The following is a 24,834-nucleotide window of genomic DNA, read 5'->3' on the forward strand; positions in this document are numbered from 1 at the left end:
AGGTGGATGCAGCTGTCACATGAAAGATGGATGATGTGCATTTTATGTTTTCAATGCATGTTAGTGTAGCTCAGAGTGGACGTGCTAATAAAAGATGACATCTTAGCAGAGATATTGCAGGAGCCTTGGGAAAAGGACTCAGAACAGTTCCAGCATGTGATAGGAATGGACAGGAGGAGAGACTTCATGGTTAATGTACAGGGGCTGTAAGTTTGTGTTTGAATTTCCAGCAGTGGAAACGTGCATGGCACAGGGTTTATCAGAATCAGCAGGACCGTGTATAGTGCACAGTTTGCTCCACAAGCAAGGTTTGAAAAGAATAATGGTGGCTGAAATAAATTTTTATTAAATATAAATAATTTATAAACACATTTTAGGTTATTGTATTGCTCTGTTATTGGTGTAATAAATCAATTTTGTTTAATAGCTACAGATATTGTATATTTAAAAAGGCAATTTCACACACATGATGAACAAATTTTTTCTTGACATGTGAAACTGTCCACAATGTTCTGTTGCTTTCTGCTTTAATGAGGTAGAAATTGAGGAGATAATCTGAATATAGATCTGCATTTTAATTTTTTATCAATAAAATTGATATTTAAATTATGAAAATTTGAATTATTTAAGAACTTTTAAGACATCTTAATTTCATATTTACCTTTTTCACTGTATTCAAGGAAAAAAATGAACAGTGTAAAAACCAAAGAACTGGTTTCCACTGTAAACAATGAAAAGGGCTGCTTACTCCCATTTTCATACAAATTTTCTTCTTGTTAAACTTCACACCTTTTCTCTCAAAAGTGCCCAGTTTTGCTGCCCATGGTTCAATGTCCACAAACATAGGCCCTGACCCTGCAGCACGCTGGTTGTGAAGGTGGCACTAATTTGCCCTTCCCTCTCAGAATTTTTCTAATGTTTTTAAGACTATCAAGGCTTGGAACAGCCAACTTCCACTCCCATCCTCTCTATTTCTCCAGCAACTGACATTTTGATCCTTTCTTTAAAATCTGCATCTCAAACCAACTCTCTCCTGGTGATCCACAGCTCCCACACCACAGCTGACCCCCATGGAGCCAGGGCTCATCCCTTGGCCTCAAATTCCCAGGTCTCTGTGGTTGAGATGACCCCTGAGGTATTAAAAAGTCTCTTTTTTCCCAGCCCCATGACCGCAGAAGAAGTCGAGATTTGTCGGTTCTGCTTTTCAAGGTTGTTTATTTTTTCTTATTTATTACATTCTTTCTGAGATCTGTCTGGCAGGTCGGGTTGTGGCACACTGACCACCCTTGGGGTGGTGTTAGCTTTTATATTAGGAACTACCTGTACTTTATCTACAATAATTTCCCAATACCTGTCACCTACGTTAGACAGTCTGTCTCTACTCTAAACCAATCCAAAAGTGTCACCAGCACAGCAGAAGGTGGAGGACAAGAAGAAGAAGGAGGACAGGACACTCCCAGATTCCTCCACCTTGCTCCTTGAACCCCCACTCTAAATCCCCAAATTCCACCTTTTCACCCTGAGACAAATTAACTCTCATTCTACTCAAACTCTTGTGGCTTGTAAATCCTCACCCAAAGTTGGGAATTGTTTCCAAGGGCTAAAATCAAAGGCACAGGTGTTTTTGACTCTGTGCCAAGGTCTCTGAGCCCCCTGCCAGGGTCTGGAGTCCTCCAGGGCAGCCAGAGGAATGTCCCGGGTCCCAACACAAACTGCCTCCTGCAGGGTCCCAGATCTGCTCAGCTTTGCTCTGCAGTGGATCTGCTGTGCCACCACCTTTATTTTGGTCAGGATGGTTCATGGCAGTGGAAATGCTGCACGTATTGGCCTTAATGCTGGTTTGGTTGGGTGATCCTGCAGTTTGGATTGAGGCTGTAGCTCTCCTTTGGTTCGTTTATTCATTTCTGTAGCATAGTATTCACTCTCATATTAATTTACATTTCCTATTATATCTCTAATGGGAACTCTCTAACCAGTCATTACTTTATCCATATGTTAAATGTTCATTTTGCAGCTATTAGTATTCTATCTAGGCGATATATATCTTAAATACTAATTTTGGACATTGCCCAGTCCTCCTCTGCAGAATGCCACCATTCTGAACCTAGCTCACTAGGCCTTGGATGGACCAAATACACACAGATCATTAGACCAATTTTCTGTTAGTGTTATTTTCATGCTCATTTTTTCAATACAACTTTTTTAAGCCCTTCTGAGCATTGCTTTAGCCCTCAATGTATACAGCTCACCACAGTGCTCTCAGAAAATAATCTCCCAGTTTGCAGCAGGATTGGTTTTCATCCAAATACTGAAATACTACTTTTTAGGTGAATTTTCCCACCATCCAGGATAATGCTAATTGTTTCTCTGCCTTCAGGCCTCCAGAATCAACAAATGTAAGAAGACAGGTCATGCTCATATCAGTCAGTGGCACAATTTATTGCTTCTTCAGTGGGATCAATTGCATCACCAGCACCTGAAGAAAAAGATGTAAAATGCAGTAAGAATTTTCTTACTGGAATTATTACATTTGGACACTTCTATTTTTAATTTGAAGACCAGTTTTATTCCTGTCTTTTATCTTGTCTTTCATTTGGGTGCTGGTGTAAACATCAGGCCTAATTTTCTTTCCCCTTTTATAGATGTACATACTTGCCTTAGATATTTTCCAAAATTATGGCTGTTGTAGCTGCTTTTACAAATGAAACTGCAGAATGCATGCAGATGGCCTCTACAGGAAGAGAGCTAAGTTTTCTCTTTCTCCCCTTCTGGTCCAATAAACATTGATTTATAAAATGTGGAACAGATCCCACAGGACACCAGAATATTCAGTAGCCTGGTAAATATTCAATGATCTAGGATATGCATTCAAATATTTGCTCCACATAATAGATGTAAAAAGAAGAAAAGAAAAATTTACCTGTTGGTTTCTCTCTCATTTTTATTATCAAGATGAGAAAATTGTGCTTGTGCTGCCAAGGCACATCACCTGGTCAAATGAAGAAATCAGGTAAAGACAGCAACAAACCCTTTAATAGGTGATGTAATATGAATGCTCAAATCTGCTTTGTAAAGAGGACTCAGTCTGATTTATTAAAAGGTAAACTGGGTTCTTCCCTGCATCACTGAGTGGGATAAGATTAACGATTTCACTGCAAGGAACTGAACCAAGATTAATGGCTATAGTAGAGATGCTAACGTTTGTGTTTAGCAGAAACTATGAGAAAAGAAGTGAAATGTTGCTACTGAAATGCTGCTAAGTTGTACTTCACCTTTCTTTGGAGCACAAGAGTGTATCACAAGAGAAGAGCCAGTCCTTGACCAGGGGCTGCACCCAAGACATTCTTGGTATGATTGACTTGGAATTCCATTTTCCAGAGGAACAGATGTAGGCCCTGTGTTTAACTTCAGCTGGACATCTCTGTATCCCTGTGAACTACTCTAAACAGGTGAAGCTGTGCCAGATAATAAGCACAGTGAGGCTGTGATGTGTCCTTTGTCACACCAGCCCCTCCTCACTCCTGCTCTAAGTCAAGCACCTGCTGTGCTCCAGGGCTAAATCCATTCACCTGCATGGGGAAGGGACTTTCCCTCCATGGGGGCACAAGTGATGCGAAGAGCATCTCTAAGTTGTAGGGAAGCTTTTGTATTTATTTATTTATTTATTTATTTATTTATTTATTTATTTATTTATTTAGTCCATGGAAGTTGGTGTGAAGGAGGAAATTACACTTGCTACAGAGAAGGCTGAGTAGAACGGGGGCCAAGGTGCCTTCCTTGAGCCTTGGACCCAGGTGGACCTTGGCCTCTGTTGCAGGCACAGTGATTTTCACAATAGCTGGGACTTAGGGCTGGGGGTGTGGTGTAGGGAGAATCACAGAGAATCAAATAGCTTTGAAACGACCTTTGAGATCATCGAGTTCAGCCTTTGAGTGAACACCAGATTGCCAACGACAATATGGCACTGACATGTCCAGTCTTTTCCTAAACACCTCCAGGGGTGGTAACTCCACCACCTCTCTGGGAAGCCCATTCCAATGTTTAATCACTATTTCTGCGAAGAACTCCTCCCAGTGTCCAACCTGAACCTCCCTGGCCCTGCTAATGACTATGTCCTCTTGTCCTGATGCTGGTTACATGGGACCCACGGCCGCAGCCTCCTTTCAGGGAGTTCCAGAGAGTGACAAGGCCACCTCTGAGCCTCCTTTTCTCCAGGCTGAAATCCCCAGCTGCCTCAGCTGCTCCTCACAGGACTCGTGCTGCACACCCTACACCGGCTCTCTTGCCTTTCTCCGCACACACCAGCTCAGCCCCGCTCCCGGGACCCTCAGCCCGGCATCTGCAGCTCCAGCTCCCGTTTTCACACCGCCCGGGGCCGTTTCGTGCGTCCCGGACGCTCCAGGGCCGCACGGGCGCCGCGGGCCCGCGGGAGGCGCTGGCGAGCGGGCGAGCCGGGCCAAGCTCGGGCCCGGGCCCCGGCGCTGTCGCTCGGCAACAGCCCCGCCGCCCCGGGCACAGCCCGGTACCGCCGCAACCCGGAAGCAGAGGGGCGGAGGAGGCGGGCGAGGGGCGGTGGCGGGGCGGGACGGGACCGGGGTGTCCGCCCGTTCCCTCCCTCCCTCTGGCCCCGCGGGGGCTCCGAGCGCCAGCCCCGCGCAGAGCACGCAGTGTCGCACCCAAGCACCCGCCACGCCGTGTCCCCGCACCACACAGTCCCCCAGATCCCGCCGGCACCGCGCTCAGGCTCCTCCTGGTCGGTGCGGGAGGAGGAGGAGGCGGCTGCTGAGCGGCGGCTGCCGGAGCCAACGGGCGGCGGGGAGCGGGGCGGGCGCTGCGGGGGTGTCGGGGTAGAGCGAGGCGTGACCCGGCTGACGGGCACCGTGCGGCGGGCGCGGAGCCGGACCCGGACCCGGCGGGATCAGCGGTAGCAGCGGCGGCGCGGGGCGTCGGTATCGCTCGGCTCTGGCTCTGGCTCTGGCGCGGCGTCTCCTCCACCCCCTCGTGAGCCTGGGGAACCTGCAGCTCAAAGCCGCCGCCAGCCACACCACCATGTACCCCGGCAACAAGCGGAAAAAGCTGTGGCGGGAGGAGAAAGGTATTATCGCCCTTCCCGGTGGCCGGGCCCGCTTCTCCCGCCTTGAAGCCCGCGTTGAGCCGGGAGGGAGCGAGGGAAGGGCGGGGGGTGGTCCCGGTGCCTCCAGAGCCGCCGCCGCTGCACCGGGGGGTGTCCGGCAGCGCTTGCCGCCGACCGCGGCTGAGGGGACGGGGTGGGGAAGGGGGAACTCCGCGTTCTCTGCGTTCGTCCTGGGCTCTCCTGGCCGAAGCAGCCTTCATGGCAGCCCGGGCGTGCGGGAATTGGGGATGTTTCCTCACACCTCGGCGTATCCGTGAGGAGCGGAGCCCCGGGGCGGAGGGAGGGCGGTAAACAAGCCCTCTCCGGCGGGCTGCCCGCCCCCAAGTCACCTTGTGGGAGTGTGTCGGGCCGAAAAGTTGGGCACATGCTCTCGAAACGTGCTTTTTCTCCTTTCCATGGGTTTGTTTTCTCAGGGGAAGCGTGGTTTGTTGGGATCATTGGTGTAGTCACTTTGGATTCTAGCGTCGTTCAGCCGGGGTGAAATGTTTGGGGTATGGGAGTCTCAGAGCACCCCTGCGTCCCATCTTTTCAACTATTTATGTGTTTTGATGTATATTTTAAGGACCCCGACCTGTGTATTCTCAGTTTATAAAGCCTCCAAGCCAAACTCCAGAGCACGCAAACTGTGGGCCAAGCATTTGATGCATTTTGTTTGAACTTTTTATTGATCCCGGGGAGACCAATGTAAAAATTAAAAAAAAAATTCACGGAGTGAAAGTGCAACATTTCTATCTGTGAGGAGGAGAGCTTCTTGCCCAGTGTGTTCCAAATAATGCAGTAATAGATGAGGAGAGGAAGAAATACCTATGAGAGGGTCATATTTTAAGTTCTTTTTTCCTTCCATCGCCCTTGTGACTCTGTTTCAAGCTGAGAGGGCTGAAGACCAGTTCAGTGAACAGGGTTCAAGTGCATATTTCTAAGGAAAAATTGTTAAAAAAAGAAATGAACTTATTTTTCTGTAGGGTAGTTGCTCCTGTCAAACTCCTCTCAAATGAAACGAGTCTTTTTCTTTCAAACCACCTTACAATCCATGTTTCTGTAGTAAAGGTGAGGCAACAAATTTCTACCTGGCAGAAGTTTCTGTTTTCAGTGAAGAAAGTACAGTTCAATTGTCTCAAGCATTGTTGATGTGTGGTCAATTACAAGCGATTTTTCCCTTAATGCTGAATGTTTCACCTTTGAAAAATACAAGGGGCAGACGGGGGAAAGTTACTGGTAGGCTCTAGTGAATGTTATTATTACTCCCACTTGTCTATTTCAGCTCTGTCGCTCTCTGTGTGAATTCATAGCCTGGCAGGTGAACTCCAACCATTAGTTAGGAGGGCAGAGTGGAGGGCCTGGAAACTGGAGCTGCTGTGACACACTTTTGGTGTCTCTGTCTGTTATGAGGATGGTGGTCTCCATCAGCATGGGGATGTTGCTGAATGCAAATCAGTGCTGCTGAAGGTTTTCCATCCAGGATGCATTTTCGAGTGCTAGCTGGCCACAATTCCCTGTCTTTTTGCCCAGTGAGAATGAAGAGCATTTGCCAGTCTTCTGCTCCAGTAACTGTTCCAGCACCATGCTGATGTTGGCCCTGAGTACTTTGAGTAAGGAGGGCAGAAAAAGCCTCTCCTGTGGGACTGTTCTTATCAAGTACCTCATTTACTAGAGAGGAGAACTACAGAAGCCCAACTTCCTTCCTTCTTACCCAGTCAGTACTTTGGAAATCAAGTCTTGTCAGGTCTGCCTTCACCTTTCACAAGCACCCCTAAACCCCTGCAAAGCTGGCTGTGCTCACTGGCTCTGTTCTTCCCATGAAGATCTGAGTGCTGTTGCTCTCAGCCTTTTATATTCTGAAGCACTTCTTAAAATGAAAAACACACTGATTGCTGAATATTGAGTTCAAACCCATTGACAATACGCTTGCTTTTCTTAATTACTTTCTTGGTAATTAAGGCTTGGTCCACATCCTCTCAGGGGAGTTCTTCCATGAGGACAGCTGAAACGGAGCAGGAACAGGAGTGGAGGTGATTTCAGAGCCTTAGACACAGGACTGGGCTGCCTGCAAACTTCCCAAGTTTCTGCCACAGGCAGAAAACTGCTTGCAGTGAAGGCTGTTGGGAGCATCCTCAGGGAGGTTTGTGAGACTCAATTTAAGTTCTTGCTGCTGACTCACAACAGCAAACTTTTGTAAAACCTCCCCATAGAGAAAAACTTGTGTTTTGAAGGCACAGGACTGGCTCTGTCACTTCTTCAGCAAAAGGCTGTCTCTGTTTGTCAGTCCCTCAAAACTGACATGCTCTCTCAGGTCTGCCCACCTGGAAGACTTGCAGTGTGCATGTTGCATACTTGGAGTTTTCTATGTCTGGAGCTTGGGATGGGTACCCAGCTGTGCAGAATGGTGACCCTCATCAGTCAGTTCTAATGGCAGGTGTAAATATCCCACTGAGATAGACACCAGGCTGAATAAGGAGAGAGAAATGTCTTTGTCAACAGAAGAAATTGGTAATACTGTCAAAAAAACCAAAATTAACTTATTTGGTTAAGGAAGGCTGTGCTCAAAATTTGCCTTATTAGACTGTGCTGACTGCAGCCTACATAATTAGGAAACTATTTTGAAGAAATACAAAAGAACCCCAGACCAGACCCCAGTGATTTTCTCTCTTGGTTTTTTAAGATTTGATCTGAGAAGCGGTTTCCGTGTTCATGTTTTGCTGTTTCTACTTGGGATGAAAATGTTCTTTTCATGTCTGCCTAGTCCTTTATGTAAAATGCAAATAATATAGGTCTAGCCTTTCCCCACACCCTTAGAAGTTCAGTAATTGAAGAGCATTTATTACTGATTAACATGTCATGAAAAACTGTTAGTGTGGTTAAAGTAGCACAGTGCTACTGGTAAAATTTGAGTAGAGTATGGGTGTTGTGATGTTCTCTACTGGTCTTTTTCTTTTCCCCTCTTCTTTTGGGAGGGAAAAAGCTCCTCATCTTGTGCTGAGCTAATACTAAGCTTGATGAAGTAGGGAGGGAAAAGAGAATGTGACTGCAAAAATGAGCTGAAGTGCTGGGGTTGCTTGCAGTTTTGGGTCATTGGGATGGCTTTTTTTTTTACCGTAAAAGTCCATTTATAGCAGGGTCTGAAGAAGAGTGAAGTTGGCAGTTGCTGTCATACTTGTGCGATGTTTGAGGCTTTAGTTTTCACTAAACATCGGAAAAAAGAAGTGGTGACATTCTCAGTAGAAAACAAAAACAACTGTCCAAATGTGTTTTAGTGTGCTAACCAGGTGAATCCTATTAATATTCAAATGAAAATCTCTAAAGCTAAACTTGCTTTTTTTACCACCCCAGACACCTAGCAATGGACAAAACATTTTCTCTAGCTCTGATCTTTTTTGTTATGCAGTAGCATTTCATTAATTTCCCATCATGTTCCCTGCCTTTACTTGAACTTTTGTTGTTTTGTGTTGGGGAAGATGAAACAGGAAAGCCTTACAAATATGATTGCCTGGCAAAAGATTTTGAGAATATAGAAACTATAAGCGAGATTGAAATGAAAGCAAGCTTTGACATCCCTTATTTACTGAACAACGGGAAAACAATGGTGTGGCCAGATGAAGGTAATCCCCTCTTGATGAAACAATACCCTCTGCAAGCAGGCAGGTCCAAGGGTCAGAGCAGACCCTGCCAGCTTGGCAGAAGGGGTCCGAAGAGTAGATTTAGGGTTTAAAATGTACCACAATATGGTAATGTGGTGATTCTTATAGGCTGTATGTAAATGCTATAAGATTTGTATGCTCTACTAGATTAGTTAGCAAGAATCAGAATATTCAACACAGAAGATGATTTATTGTATTGTAACGAGAACTTCGCTCTCTTGCTCTCTTGCTTTTGCTCTTGCTCTTACTTTTCTATGCTCTTAGCTCTTGCCTTTTACGTTATTACCCTCTCATCCTCTCTCTTCTCTCGGGCCTGCTCCGAGCTGCAGCTGGCAGCTCCCAGCAGGGCCCTGTACCCACGCCCTTTGCAATAAACCGCTAGTTCCACGACTTGGCTTCAGAGATCTCTCGTCTCCGTCCGTCCCGGCCGTGCAACCCCCAATCTCGCCTACAGTTTTGAGTTGCGGTTTACAAATGCAAAACCTACCAAACAGACTTTCATACCTGAAAATTCCCCATAAAACAATTCCCTACTAATTCTCTGATACAGGTATTAAAGTGGCAGAAAGAACCAGCACAGTAGTGATGTGGGGAGGAAGCCTGGACAGCCCAGAGTGTGGGGAAAAGGTTTTGACTTAGCTGGGATAGCCAGAAACAGGCGTGTTGTACAGATGCATCATGGTCAGCTCCTGTTGTAACTCACTGCATCACCAATGCTTGGTCCCCTCAAGTGGCATTTCATTCATCAAGGGCAGTGCATTGGTCACTGTGGCTTATCTGCAACAATGTATGAAAGCTTGCAAAACTTTTTTTTATTTCTCTTTTCCCCTGAACAGAGCGTTTGCTGAAGATGACCTTGGAAGAAAGACGCAAGGAGTACTTGGGGGATTATGTTGCGTTAAAAACTATTCCAACGTGGATGGAAGACTTAAAAAGTAAGAGTGAAAGTGATGGTAAGTGAAGTGGGGGAGTCTTAAAATAGAGAGCACTCTGTTTTCTCAGTCTGAAGTTAGTTCTAGGAAGGACAAGACTTAGAACCTCTGTTGTTTTGAACAGTGATAGCCTAAAATTGGGGCAGGGGTGAAAAAAAGCCAGCAAGATTTCTTAAAGCCTCACTGGTGTCCCAGAACTCTGTTGGTATCCCCAGATGGAGGCACTAACCCTTAAGTGTGTGAAATAGATCTTCTCTGCATGAGTCTTACTTTGCAGATACTCCAGCAGTCAGTCACGCCTAAACTTACTGAGCATAATGATAATGGGAACCTGGGCAAAACAATGCTGCAGGTGACCCAACAGCACAGGGTAAGTGTGCAAGTTGAGTTATTTTGTAAGAATCCAGAAACTGGAAAAGATGGGGCCTCCCTTGCATTGGGTCCTGCCTGCTTTCTTGGGCTGAGGAACATCAGTCTTGCCAGGATTAACTCCAGTTTCCTTTGCATGTGCAGCCTTATCATGGTTGTGATCACCAGCAGAGTTGTCTGAATACTTGCAGTGAGAACTAACCAAAAATGTGAATCCTGTCTGCTTACAGACTTCTCTGCTCTGCAGATAATTCTGTAACAGTGCCTTGTTCTTTGTCTAGTTCCCTTTCATTCACACAAGGATATGGAGGAATAGGGATGGCTTCTGAGCTGGTTTCCTCCTCCTTTTTTTTTTTTTTTTTTTTTTTTTTTTTTTTTTTTTTTTTTTTTTTTCTGTGTCTTGCTATCCTACTTGGCTGAAGCCTGTGTTTTTTTGAAGGAGTATCTAACTGTGAGATCTGAAGTGCTTCCTGCCTCTGCAGATATAGGACTAATTTTCTGACCCTTTCGTTATCATTAAAGGCAAATACTGGCCTGGGTGAAGAGGTGTGTAGAGTAACCTCATGGCTGCAGGTGAACATGGTTTTTATGGTGATAGTCCAGGTGAAATGAAGCCTGGAGTTGATCAGCTTTTTTTAAACTGGCAGGCTGTAACACTTATTTTAGCACAATCTGAAGGAACTCACAGATTTTCAGATGTCCTTGTCAACAGCAGCTATTACTACTGTCTGTTCCTAAAAGCCTCTGGAATAATTTCTGAAGTGGAAATATGTCAAGAGATTGCTGAGCTCTTCAGCCCTGCTGAGTAGCTGTATTACATCAGTACCCATAGACTTCTCTTTCTCCCATTTGAGTAGGTCATTTATATCTTGCAACATCAGGAACCCTCTCCATCTAGAAAACAAAGGCTGCATAAAAATAAAAAAGAGTACCTGACTTCTTACAAGTTGATTTTGGAGGCCTGTGCTAGGTGAGAATATACAGTATGGCATGTGGTTTGACTGGGAGACTCTTTATCCCTCCTTGTCCAAACTATGCTTTTTTTTTTTTTTGCCAGCTACTCTCAGATTCTCTCTAAAGCACTGAAATTCACAGATGTTGCATTACTTGGGCTGCTGAAAGTGACAAGGTGTGGATTTACGTTGTGATTGCTGTTACACTTCACAGAAGCAAAATGTCAGTTTCTAATATGTGGGTATTGAATCATGGCACTGGTGAATTTATTTCCTTGTAGCTGCTCTTGCATTCTTTCTGTTAGTACCCAGTACATTGCGAAAACTGCTGGAAGGCAAAAGTTGTGCTGGAGCACTTCTCTGCTAGTTGAAGGTTTTGTTACAGTGTATGTTCAAGAGAAAATATCCATAGTCACTCTTTCTTTGATGTATTTGTTGTAAGTAAGCCTTGTGTAAGAGTGAACTTCTGGAAGGTTGGGCTGCTGAAATGCTTCCACATTTCAACTGATTAGGACAATTAAAATAAATATGTGTATTAATGTGACCGTTACTGCATCTGTTTTAAACTTTATTTCTCTTAAATGTTGACCCTGTTCTGAAGGTATCAAGTGTGTCTAAAAACTGTCTTTTTGAGCTGAATTACAGAAAAACTGGAATTTAAATCTTATTGCTGATGAGAACTTCTGCTCAACAGAAGGGCAACAGGTACAGCCTGAATGAGATTCTGGAGAGAGCAAGTGAAGCCCCAGGTGTGATGGAATTGGTGATCTGTCAACACCATGTTCAGGTTTTGATATTTCCTCAAGTGAAAGGTGGCTGCTTGCACTGACAAATGGAAGGGGTCTGAAGGAGGATGGTGGTGAAAATAAAATCCTCTGTGTATTTGTCGAGCCAAAGCAAAAACTGATGGGGAGTTTGTAAAAAATTCTTTACAATTCACTCCCAATACCATATACAGTAAAAAAAAAAAAAAAAGATTGATCAGTAAAGCATAGAGTGGCTGTTCAGGGAGAGTGATGAGGAGAATCAAGAAAACACCCAAGACCAAATCAAGCAAAGCAGGCGCAATCAATCAGCTGCTGGAGTAAGAAGCTGTAGGAGAAGGGCAGAGCATCTGAGCTGGCAGCCATCCCCATAGAGACTCAGTACTCAACTGGTGTTCAGACAAGTTTTTGTACTGGCTGCTGGGAAAAACTGTGTGTACAATGTAAAACCTTCAGTGCCTGTTTTTAAATGTGAATGACTCACTGGAGGGTGTTGGAGTTCCAGTTAGGCATCCATTTTTGTTATCTGAAAGTCTAATGGCAGATTATTAAAAAGTCTGTATGCAGAATGATGCAAACTGAAATGACCTAAGAGGTTCATATTGGGAAGGAACCAATCTCACTGCCAGGGTACTTCATGGGTGCTCTTTACTGACAAATTGGAAGAACATGCCTTAGTTTGTGGAAGAAAGTTTTTCCCTACCCCTCTTTTGTCCCTAGACAGAAGCTGTGTTCAGAACTAAATTCTGAAGAAAGCCAGCAAAGCTTGATGGAAGTTCAGTGTTTTGGTGAGGATGAAAGTCTTGGTCATAGAGCAAGATAACAGAGGGATGCACATCTATGTAAAGGCTCCTGAGGAGTAAAGTTACTGAATACTGAATGGCAGCTGGCAAGGGCTTTGTCTCTTTGTTGCAGCAAAGCTATTAAAAAATATTTGGAAGTTCATAGAGGCAGTATCTTTTGAAATGCTCTGCTGTGACTAAAAAAAAAAAAACAAAAAAACCCTAACAAAAACCCTACATTTTTTGCAGGTCTCCTCATATGGACACGACTAGCCATAAGCAATTAGCTTGGTGAAGGTTGGCATGGAATTGGGTCAATGTTTGTGTTAAGTCTTGGTTTTGGGAAGAGGGTGGCACCAAGTGGAATGCAAAGACTAAGCTTGGTGCCCCCTTTTCTGCACTAAGGGAAGCAATCTGATGTGAGTATGTTCATTTCCAGAAGGGCTGTGCTGTCAACAGCCCTGATTTTTGGTGTGCTGCTTGCCAGGCTGCACAGGTGGATCTCGGAGATCAGTTGTTGCAGCAGTGGAAGGAAAAGGGACAGTTAGTGACAAATGGCCCTCTTTAATGTCAAGAGGGGTGGTAGGGAGACAAAACTTTTGTTCTTGAGGTGGTCCTTTAAATATGAGCTTTCTCTGGTTTAAATGTTTATTTAGGAAATGAGGAGTTGCCCGCTTTGGAAACAAAGAATGAGCTTGCCATAGAGGGCTGGATATTGTGAATATACTGAAAGGTATCGTTCTCCCCACTTTGTTCTCTGTTATAATTCAGACAGACCAAAAGCACATACATCTCATCTGTTTTCTCATGTACTTTGAAACAGAGTGTCTTCCTGACAACATGTGAATAATGAACTCATTTTATGAAGCGTTGGAAGTTTATATCCCTGTGTTTCAATGGTATTTATTACATACCACCTTGTTAGGCACTCATCTTATACAGCAAGTGGAGCTAATGTTGCCCAGTGAATTAAATGCCACCATGTAGACTAACAACTAGAGTGTGTTTTGAAGTTAAATACATATATTATCTTTTTATTGGGTACACACTCATTCCTGAAGATATCTTTACTCTGCAGTGGTGAATTTGAGAGATGACTTCTGACAACTTTTCTGGAAAGCTTTTCTAAAAATTAGGGTCTTGGGAATTTTGTTGTCATTGAGTTTTGTGTGTCACTGGTAGAAAAACATTTTGTTGTATTAATTGGGTAATTCAGAAAATGGAATAAGTGATATTGTTTAACTCCAGGCAGCTGATAGTCCTGCTGACTCTCACAGCCCTGGAATTCGTTGGTATGACAGCGACACCAAGAAAACACCAAATTCAGGTAGTGGTTTAAAGACCTTTGCTGGTGGTAAGAGTTGCTTTTCATAGGATGAAATTAAAATGGAAGGACATGATAACTGAGTTTATTTTTATGTAGTGGTTTAAAGACCTTTGCTGGTGGTAAGAGTTGCTTTTCATAGGATGAAATTAAAATGGAAGGACATGATAACTGAGTTTATTTTTATTTAAGGTTTAATTACACAAAAGGTCTGCAGTCCTTTTAAACAAATCTTGAAATATGTTTAGATGTTTTGGCAGTCTCTGAATCTTTTTAATCTGCTATTTTAAAAGATAATGATATGGCTTAAACTATTCAAATTAATACTGAGGGTTTTATGTATAATCATAAGGTTTGGATTTAATAAAAGCATTGTTGTACTATCAATGTGTAGCTTTCTAAATATTCACAGTGGGTTGGCAGAAGATTACAGAGACAAAGCATGTAGATAAGCCAGTCCAAATGCTGCATGGTGAAAAGAAAATGTGTAGTAACACTGAGCTCTTACCAGCATTACTTGAGATGGGTAACTAACACAAGTAACTCTCCAGTATCTCCATGCAGCCCTGCTTGATATGAATATCTGTCCTGCAGGAACTAGGAAACAAGGTGATGAGTATTAAACAGACTTTGGAAAGTGACACCACTACTAAGCTGCAGTGAAATTCAGCCAGTTATCTACAAGTAAGAAATGACATCTCTCTAAACCATTCAATATTATCAGTGATTTATACAGAAAAAGAAATTATGTTCAACTAGAACATTGAGGTTGTTAGACCAGTTTGACAAACACAAGATCTGTCGGTAAGAGCTGTATGAAACCTGTGTGTTTCAAGACCATTCCCCACCAAAAATCCAAGTCCATCAGCTTTCATTGTGATTTTTTTCTTACAATGACTGTAACAACTGCCTTTAAAACAGATTCTTAGCTGGGTGGCAAGGATGAAAGTAAATTGAGACAGCTTCATGTAATTTTTGCTCAAAAAAGAAAAGCTTTTTCTTCTGAAACTCTTGGTTTGAGGAAGTTCAGAGTGCAGCAGTTTTTCTGCTGAGTACACACAGAAAACAGCAATAACTTGTGTGCCACCATTCAGGGTCTTCTCTATTACCTGTGGCCCTGAATGTGAATTCCAGATCTGCCTAAATTCGTGCTGTATTCAGTTTTGTCCTTACTTTTCATGTATTGGCATACCACTGTTACTCATGCTAAACATCTTATCACAAAATCTCTTCAAGACTGGTGTGTTTAAGGTTAGAAAACTGGGTCTCTTAGTGCACATGGAGAGCACTGCTTATTAATTGCTGTGTATGGCAGCTGGGGGAGCACCATGAAAAAACTAACAACTGTGGTTTCTGTGAATTGTGTGAGGATTATGGTAAGTAAGTATTTTGTATACTTGTGAAATTAACATGCTTTTTGTGGACGTGGCTGAAAATGTGTTTGCTCAGTTCTGTTCTCTCTCAGTGTTATATGCATATTAAGGAAGCAGCAAAGGAATTAGAGGGGTAAGAAGGGCAAACCATGTTTGCAGCTTCTCAGTCTGTGCTGAAGGTGTCCAGGAGTCTGTGTGCCCATGGCATCATGTGGAGTAACTTCAAGGCTGAGCTGGTATTTGTTTGGCTGCAGCAGATATCCCAGGCTGCCAGGGCAGGAGGGTGTAACCAGAGCCCTGTGTGCTCTGCTTTGCTCAGGCTCTTGGCTGCCCTTTCAGGATGTGTCCTGAACAGATACAAAGCTGCAGAGTGGTGCAAATCTGGCCATGTGATCTGGTGACCCCACACACCCTTCTAGCTTTCCCAATGCATACTTTGGCTATTGATTTCCAAAGATAGACTTTCACAGTACAGAAATGGGAATAACCCTTTGTCATGGTTTAACCTAGTTTGGTTTTTAGTTAAGGAAAAAGATCCATGAGCCACAGAAGTGATTCCCTGTAAGGACCTTGGCAGGTTCCTTTGGACCTGACAGAACCAATCAACTGGCTAGTCTTAAATACTGACACCCTGTTAAATCCCTTAAGAGAGCTGAATATTCCTCTGTGAAATGACATTTAAAGATGAACAAGCCCCAGGAAAAACTCTGTGGCTTCTGGCCTTTGAGCAGGTAACTGGATGCTGTCTGGGCCAGGCCAGGAGGAAAATGAGGAGATTCCTTAGTCTTGGGCTGAAATTCTCTTGTAAGGCTATGGTGAAGATAAAATTGATATACCAGAGTTTTTTTTTCATGGAATGCTTTGGGGGGATGTAGCGTTCTAGCCGTAGCAATGAACAGAAGCACCAGTGTTGAAGTAGCTGTGATCTAACGAGGAGCTTGAGCAGAGAGAGATGAGAAACCTTGCCCCAGGGGTAGAAGAAGAAAACCTCTGTTCCCAGAGATAAAAGAAGAGAACTTTTGTTTCTGTACCAGAGCAGCTTAAAATTGCACCCCAATAAGCTGAGATGGCCCATGGTGGTAATTGTGGGAAGACTGCCAAACCAAGGGAGGACTTAATGATTGCAGATTTCTGGGCAGCTGCTATTTGTGAAAATTAAAACCACGAGAGAGCTGTTTCTTCACAAGTCTCCATGGCATGGCAGGAGAGACTCTAAGTTTTTGTAAGTGAACTGAAGTAAGGTTATTTTGTCACTTTACATTGTCAATAGAAAAAAAAAAAGTTGGAGGGAGGAGAAGCAGTCTGAATGTTTATTCTGAATTCTTACTATTTCTTTTCTTTTGGTTCTGTTAATGAAATTTTCTTTCTACCCCTCAAAGTTTTGAGCCTTCTTTGCTTTCCTCCTAATCCTTACCTTGCAGCAGAAAATGAGTAAATAGTTCTAGTGGGTGCACTGATGTTTGGCCAGCTCTAGATGCAGTGCATTAATGGGTGCATTGGCCAGGAAACTCAGATTGGTGAACCTAAACCACTACACTCTTCAGGTGCAAGTTTACTTGAGCATAAACTGAGCAATAATCTGTGTGTGTGTGTGTTTGTTTGCTCCTGGAGGTGAATCATCTCTAGTTAGTGATATCCCTGATGTGAGTAGGTAAATCAGTGTGTTTAGTGTAAGGGGTGGAGGGAAACTACAGTAAACAAAGAGGCTGAAGATGTATTCCGTTGTATTCAGTTGACCTTGTAAATCTCTAGTGAGCTTCATGTGAGCAACCTTTATAGGGTGGATTAGCTGCCAAAGAGATGATGCTTGTTTTACAGTTTGCATTAGAGTGTTTTTGGGAAAAACAAAAAGGTTTCTTGCTTTCAGCAAGTATGAGATAGTGATTATTAAAAAGTTCAGGTCTGTTTACATAGATTAAGTACACAAAATCCAGTGTAACTAATCCTCTCTCTAAGAAAGTAAATCACTTGTCTTTGATGTAATTAAGATGATGACTTCTCTTTAAGCTGCTGCTCTGTGACTTTTTTAACGAGGTAACTTCCATACAGCATTAAGCTTATACAAGTCCTGGATAGAATTATTATTTTTTGGCTCTTCTGCATGCAGCTGAGAGAGCTCTCTTATCTGCAGTGTCAGACAGCTCCTTGAGGGGCAAAAGTGAAACATAGGAAAGGATGCTGCTCTCAACAACAAATTGATAAACTGGTGTCCTTATTGAGGCTCTGCAAGCTCTTGATGGGTTTTAGGGAGGGATAGTAGGTGGAGATACAAAGGGAAGTTAGGTACATCTTTGCCAGAAAGAATAGTTTTAATGTTTAATTACTAGTGGCATGAATCTTGACCAGATTAATAATTTTCAAGCTTCTGTCCTGTGCAATGTGAGAAACAATCCTTTCTTTTTTTTTGTAGCTGCTGAATGTCACTGCACTGAAGTTTGGTACAGAGGTCCCTAAGGAAGTACTTAGTAGAGTTAGGAAGTCAAGGTGATGCAGTGTGCTGTCAGCTGGCAGGCTCGTTCTGGGTGTGAGGGAGGATGGCTTCAGCAGCAGTGATACTTTACCTTGGGATGTGCTGTTCCTCAGAAAGTGCTGAGAAAAACTGTAGGTTCCAGCTTGGAATATTTTGGTGGCTGACTTGAGTAAGATAATTTAACATATATAACCTGGTACTTTTTAAGATATTTACGCTTCTGTCTTTTCTTCGATTATTATTTTCTTCCATTCTTCTTTTTATGTATAAAGGGTGAGCTTCTTTTGAGTGTGGGGGATTGCAGCATCGAACCCCCAAATAAATGCATTGCTCTACAAAGACAATTTCAGTAAATCATCTAGCTTTGCTCAGCATGGTAGCTTGGCTAGTGCCCTAATCTATCATTTGTGATGGATTGTGGCATATGTCCTCACAGTCTTTTGCAGACAGATGTGAGCCAGTGTGCCAGCCTGATTAGAAACCATGGGCCTATGATTAGGCTGAGGCCAAAACCAAGCTGTTAAATTGTACCCTTGTCAGGGCTCACTTTTGTGGATCTGTTGCCTGACTATGTGCCTTTAAGATATTTTCAAAAGCAGGTGGAAAAAGCTGATGTCCTTCTGCAGAAAAGGGAGCCCTCTTTTGATTAGACAGGTAGAGACTGGTATGGCTTGGTTTGATTTGATGTAGCTTAGATATGACAGGTATTGTATTTGTGAAGGTGCTGAGCTATTGCCTCAACTAGGATTTGCTTCCTGGCTCTTCATAATTAGTGATGACACAGGGTAGCCCACCCAATTCTGGGTGTGGGAGGCTTGCAGCAAGTTTGAAAACTAACCTCACACTCCAAATAATGACACTGCTTTAACTCCCTTGATGGGATTGTGGGAGCTCACAAAGCTCACCAAGTTCTCTGTTTGGATCATGTTTACTAACTTTCATGTGTTGCTGTATTTGCTTCATGCACAGTTGAACACTTGATTACACGTGTTAAAAACCCAGTCACTGGAAATAAAATAAGCCTGGCTTCCCTTTTTTGATTCAGTATTCCCTTTTTTATTCAGATGCCCTTTTTTGATTCATTTCTACATGCTCAGCATGAAGAAATGTTCCTTAACAAGCCAATAAGGATCTGAGTAATTGTAGTGTAGAATCATAGGATTGCTAAATTTGCAAAAGACCTCTAAGTTCATTGAGTCCAACCATTAAATGGTAGTAGTTACTCTGTGAAGTGATATGTGGCTTTCTCCATGTGAGGACATCTAGCTTATGTGTCCTTGGAAAATGAGTTGAGAGAAAATTTCTCATCCCTGTGGGGAAGTGCTGCTTATTTTTTTTTTTAATGCCCAGGAAATGCTCTTCTGTGCTGGAGAGGAGGCTTAACAATCCAGTAGAAAGATGTTAAATTTGGATTCCGCACAGCTTTAAGAACCATTGAAATGATATTGAGAAGTACTTTCTATTTCAGTGTACAGTGTGAGGAAGTGGCAAAATGTTTCTGCACAGAGATTGTCCTGAGACTTGCAGGCTGTTGCATGTTGACTTGGCATGTTTGCAGAAATGTGTCACAAGGACCTTCACTAACGTTTTCAGTTGTTTTTTTGGGGATGGGATGCTAGAGAATGCACATGTTGGAAAATGAAACCTCTCAGCTTTGTGCTGATGTAGCCAATACATGTATTTCTGAGAGTGGAAGTAGCAAGCACCTTTGCACTAATAGCTTCCCTGGGAGTTGGTCATCAAATGTTGTGTTGGAAAAGGCTTCTCTAGAGTTTACCCAAAGGCTCCTGTCCAAAAGAGGCAGTCTTTTGCATCTCTGATGCAGAGTAGGCATGAAGAAAGTGTAGATATGAAGAAACTGGTGGCACCTCTGTCTTTCTTTGAAACATCTCCCTGTGTTATCCTGCCCTTTGCTTTTTCACAAAGGCTTGTTTATGCAGTTATGGGCTTTTTTGATGCTCTCCTTGATATGGCTGGTTAGACTGTAAAGGTGCTCCAAGTTCTGTGTTTTCCATTTGCTGCCCAGGTATGACTTGTAGTTGAAGTTCAGCCTGCACTGGGTTTATTCCTGTGTGCTCAGTGCAGCCTTTTCTGTGTAAGGTACTGTACTGCTTGCCCACCAATGTATGGTGTGTTGCAGTGCTGTCCTTTGGTGGCATTTCCTAATGAATCTACATCCACTGAAAGCAAACCCCAGACTTCATGTAGCTGTCACTGAGAGTATGGGTCAGTCCTATTTAAAAAAAAAGTAGACCTCCTTTCTGTTTTTTCCCATCCTTCTGCGTTCTCACCAATGTTCTTATAGGGGAAGGATTGTAAGTGTACTGCAAATAACTAAATCCAGGAGAATAGGTGATGTGCACAGACATTCTTATATTGATTTAAAGGCTTTGAGATTTGGGTGTCTTTCATTTCTAGGTAGATATGTAAAAGAAGATAGAGCTAGATCTTTCTGCTAGCTGCCAGTGAGTTTGTAACTGCTCGAGAGTTTGTATTAATTTCCATTTTTTAAGTCCATGAATGAAGCAAGCATGACTTGCAACACAAATGAGTAGTCGTAGAGTGGTCTTTAAGTATTCAAAGTTGCTTGGATTGAACCTCCACTATTCTTCAGTGTAGCAATTTACATCTGGTATTCAGGGGTAGGGGAGAGAAAATGCTGCAAGGTAAGAGCTACCCCCAAGCCTACTATCTCCATGTAGAAAACATCACCTTTTGCATCTGCATAAGAACTTACTGTCTTGGTTTGAGAGATGTGTGTCTGCCAAGGAAGGTGGGAAGCTCCCTTGGAATGGAGAATATGACCTCCTTCCCTCTGAATTATTATAACTTTGAAATTAAGGGGCTTTCACACAAAGATATGGGAAAAGGAATAATAGATCTTTACTAGTATAGGGGTAACAAGGCAAAAAGAGAACAACAGTGGCAGCAGCACCAAGCAGAATCACAGCCCCAGCCCCAGGCTCTCTTGGGCAGCGCTTTCCCCTCGGGTGCAGTTCTGGGCACGGCCAGCAGGGGCGCTGCTGGCTCCTGGCCGGGCAGGGTGGGTGCGCTCGTTCCCCCGCTCCTGCAGGGGGCGCTGTGGCGCGGGCTCGGCCGCGTCCCCCTCACGCGGTGATGGCGGGCCGGCCGGCGAAAGAGATGGGAAAAAAGTTTCCTTTACAAACTCCCAGGGCAGCCAGTCCTGGTGTCCCTCCTGATAGCGTAATGAGCTGTAGCAGGAACCTCGGAAACAGCAAGCTGGAACGGCAGGGACGAGGAAAGTCCTGGAATGGGAAAGGGGACGTGTCAGAAACTCCGCGGCTGGGGTGTCCTTGCAGGCCTGGGCGTGTGTGTCTACACTAGCAAAAAACCCAGGGCAGTGGCAGAAGGACAGCGGGGCTGGGCAGTGGCTGCCTGGCTCCTGAACACAGCTGGCAGAGGCTCCCTTAGAGGGTGAAGGGGCTCAGAGATCCTGGGATTTCCCCAAGGCATCTGGGCAGATGGTGAAATGTCCTTTGTTTAGTGAGGTCAGCTGTAATAAGGCCCCAGTGCAATGGCCGCTCTTAAGAGCAGAACTCCACTCGTGGTAGCAGAAGGCAGAAAACAGAACCCTGCGGTGGTAGCAATTTTTCCCAACAGTGACTGCAGCCTGTTTCCCTTCCAAATGCCAAGAGCACAGGAGAAAGCTAGGAGCTGCACCCAACCCTTTCCCCTGGCCCAAATCTTGTGATACCTCTGCCCTTCCCACAGGAACCCCAAGGAAAGAGAGAGAGTAGCCAGCTGCTCCCCTCCCCTGAGCTTGGCAGCTTATTTTGTGTCTCTCAAGTACCCGGTCATTTTTGTCTCCTAGCAACATATGGGCAAAATTCCCTGAGAGAAAGAACAATAAGGAAAAATGCTAAACACCAACCATGACCTACCTGTCCTGATACTAGAAAACTTAAGTTCATACTCCCACCTGGTAAGCTGTCACTCTGTGTCAGGCAGAGAGGTTTTTGAATGACAATGCCATGAAATAGTTGCTGATGGTTTTGCACAAGTTTCCTAGTTTTCTGGTAGTAACATTTTATTTCCACACTTTACTTCAAGTACTACAAAAGCCTGTAATACTCAGCTACAAAAGTCGTAGCTCAGCAATGGTATAGAGAAAAAAGCAGAAAATGTAGAATAAATTGTCTGACAGCTTAATAAGTTAATGAATGAAAGTAATGAATTTGTGGTTCCCCACTATAAAGCTATTTTAATCCTCCTTGATGTTGTATGTGCTCACCTATTTCAGTGGGTTCTCACATTTTGGTAAGTAAAACAGGGGCTTCTGAGGACTGAGTACCTGCTTGGTCATAAAAAGTAATTTTTTTCCAAGCAGTTTATAAAAGTGAGTTGTGGAATGCTGTACTGTTGGTGGTTTTGGATGAAGGCTCATAGTTACCCCAGGTGGTACTGGGTCAGTTTGAACACACCAGGAATAGTTGTATGAATGTTGTGATATTGCCAAAGCACAGCTCTTGCAGTGAAGGGATCTGCTTTGTCTTGGAAGGAATCTAGTGAAGCAGAATCACTTGTAGTCCTCTAGTTTTATAGACAAGTATCAACATCCTCATGGGGCAATGAACAGTGATCTAAAGCAGTGTCATATGTTTGTGTCTCCATTTCTGAACTTCCAATGTTAATTATGAACTCTTTGTAGTAGAGGAAGGTTGTAAAGTAGGAATTGAGTTTGAGGCAGTGCAGTGTAGTTCTTGCCTCCATGTGACCTTGGCTGACCATTTGATGTACTTCAGTCCAACTCAGGCTGCCATTCACTGAGAAGAATCGATATTAAAATTCTTGGCATCACTTGGAGTGAGGTACTGATAATCAGGCTTGGGCAAGAACTTAGCAAAATACCCACAGCATTTTTATTCCTCTATATCATTGCAAAGTCTGGAATACCTCTGAAGGTCCCCGTTATAAAACCAACCAAACAAGGCAGTGTTTCTTCACACAGACAGAGCACATCTCCTTCTGAGTCACAGCTGAACCAGCAGCCTTTTCTATGGACCCTAAATCATGAAATCTCCAGAACAGCTGGATGCTGACTCTCCAAGTAAACACACAAATACCCAAGGGTCTCAGCCTACTTATGTCTTTGCTGTCAATGTGCATGCTGCTGAAGTGAGAAAACTCTGATTTATGAATTGACAATTGCATGTCCCTGCAGATAAGGGTGCATCACAAATTAGAATAGGGAATGTATTCCTGTTCTTGTTCTCCTCGTTTGTTGTTACTCCTTTCTCAAACTTTGTTATTTGGTACTTTAGCTTTCCATACCAAGTCTTCTCTCAGTTTACAAAAACTTCATAAAAAAGGCAGGCTCCCTCCTTTCCTTCTACTTCTTTCTCTCCCAGACTTCAAGGGTTTTTTTGCCTCTCAGCTTTGTTATTTTGGGGATTTAGAGAGCTGTGTGGGATAGACTGAGAAAAAGGTTGTTTAAGGACTATGCAAGACCTTGTAACACAAGAAAATTGCATTTTGCATGAGTGATGTGTGGGTTGTTCAGAGGGACTGGCTGTTTTGATCAATTCTCATGGTACGCCACTTTTTCTGTCTGTAATGTGTAAATGTCTTCAATGGCTCCCATTGAAATGTGGCTGAAAAGTCAAGGTTCACACTTGGAACCTTGTTTGAGGGCTGCTGGTAGCCCTGTCACTATGTTAAAGTTGGCCTGAGCGAGCTTGGGGCTTTTTGCCATAGCTGTACAGGGGTGAGTCATAGCCTCTCAGATGGGGGATATTTCATGCCTCCGGTAGAACCTTGAATAGGAGATACCATGACCTCCTGACCTGGAAGGTGGGGCAGAGTGTGACCTCAGGAGGTTGGTCAGTGGTGCAGAACTGGGAAGTGTAGTTCATGCACCAGATAAGCCCCAAAAATTATTGAAACATGGTAAGGGGGCTGGAGCATCTCCTGTGCCTGGAGAGACTGAGAGAGCTGAAGCTTAAACTGAAGAAGAGATACCCCCAGATAGGATCTGATCAGTGTTATGAACATAGAGTGTAAAAGAGATCTCTCCAGACTTATCACTGTGGTACACAGTGACAGGACAATGTTACTGACATATTTTATGAAAATCCTTTCCCTAGGATTTTTTCTCCTGAGAAGCTGAGAGGCCTCAGAAACGAAATGTAAACAATAACTATCTGATGGCTGTGGAATGTGGTCTGGAGATGGTTTACCAACAGGTGCATCTTTGATTGGTTGCAGGTGAACAGTTTTTAATTAATGGCCAATGACAGCCACCTGTGCCAGACTCTGAGTCTGTCACGAGATTTTATTATTCATTCCTTTCTAGCTTTCTGATGTCTCCTTTCTCTTTCTTTAGTATGGTTTTAGTATAGCATTTTTAATATAATATCATAAAATAATAAATCAGCCTTCTGAAACATGGAGTCAAGATTCTCATATCTTCCCTCATCCTGGGGACCCTCAAACACCAGCACAGGACAAGAGGTAGAAGGCACAAGTTGAAAGAGGAAATTCTTTCTGAGCATTAAAAAACAAAGCTACACACATGCTGTTAGGGTAGCTGAACACTGGAACTGGTTACTTGGAGAGGTTGTGGAATCTCTGTCTTTGGAGATACTTTAAATTCAGCTGGGACAGGATCCTGGACAACTTGCTCTGGGTGACTTGATCACTAGAGGTGCCACCCAGCCACATCCATTCTGGGATTCATGGTGTCTGTTTGCCTCTGGAGTCTGGTACTTGGCTGTAGTCCTCAGCTACTCCAATTATGCCACTTGGTAATTAGCTGAAACAGACCATACTGGCAGAGTGTGCAGCCAGGGAGAAGGTGTTGGTGTTCATCATCAAGTGCTTTTGACTTGCATGTTGTGTGCATTTTTGGCTGAGTAGGAAGTGATTTGTCTGCAACAGATGTTTCTTCCTTGTGCTCAGGTTCTGTTCTCGTTTAAGTCCAAGAAGTGATAGAGCAAATCTGTACTACAAATTTGAAGTAGTACAGTACATCTGTGAGTGTTTTTCCCCTGGTGATGGAACATATGGAAATAATGCTTATCTTGATTTAGATAAGCAATTGCCTTTCCTATACAATCATCCATGCTTAGTAGGAGTAGA

At 43.5% G+C, this 24,834-nt stretch overlaps 1 protein-coding gene across 5 annotated transcripts in view; it reads left to right on the forward strand.

The window, feature by feature from the left end:
- The first annotated feature begins 4,856 nt into the window (after positions 1–4,856).
- Positions 4,857–24,834, forward strand: part of MACROD2 (mono-ADP ribosylhydrolase 2) — an 847,517-nt gene continuing 827,539 nt past the window's right edge. For 2 of the 5 annotated variants that reach the window (XM_050973226.1, XM_050973227.1), the window contains exons 1-2: positions 4,857–5,095; positions 9,606–9,722. In XM_050973226.1, coding sequence (XP_050829183.1) covers positions 5,050–5,095; positions 9,606–9,722 — 163 coding nt within the window. In that variant the 5' untranslated portion in view covers positions 4,857–5,049. The remainder of the gene's footprint in view (positions 5,096–9,605; positions 9,723–24,834) is intronic. The other 3 variants (XM_018918142.3, XM_018918143.3, XM_018918141.3) reach the window with 3 other exon arrangements.

This window comes from Serinus canaria, chromosome 3, assembly GCF_022539315.1.
Source record: "Serinus canaria isolate serCan28SL12 chromosome 3, serCan2020, whole genome shotgun sequence".
Taxonomy (NCBI): Eukaryota; Metazoa; Chordata; class Aves; order Passeriformes; family Fringillidae; genus Serinus; species Serinus canaria.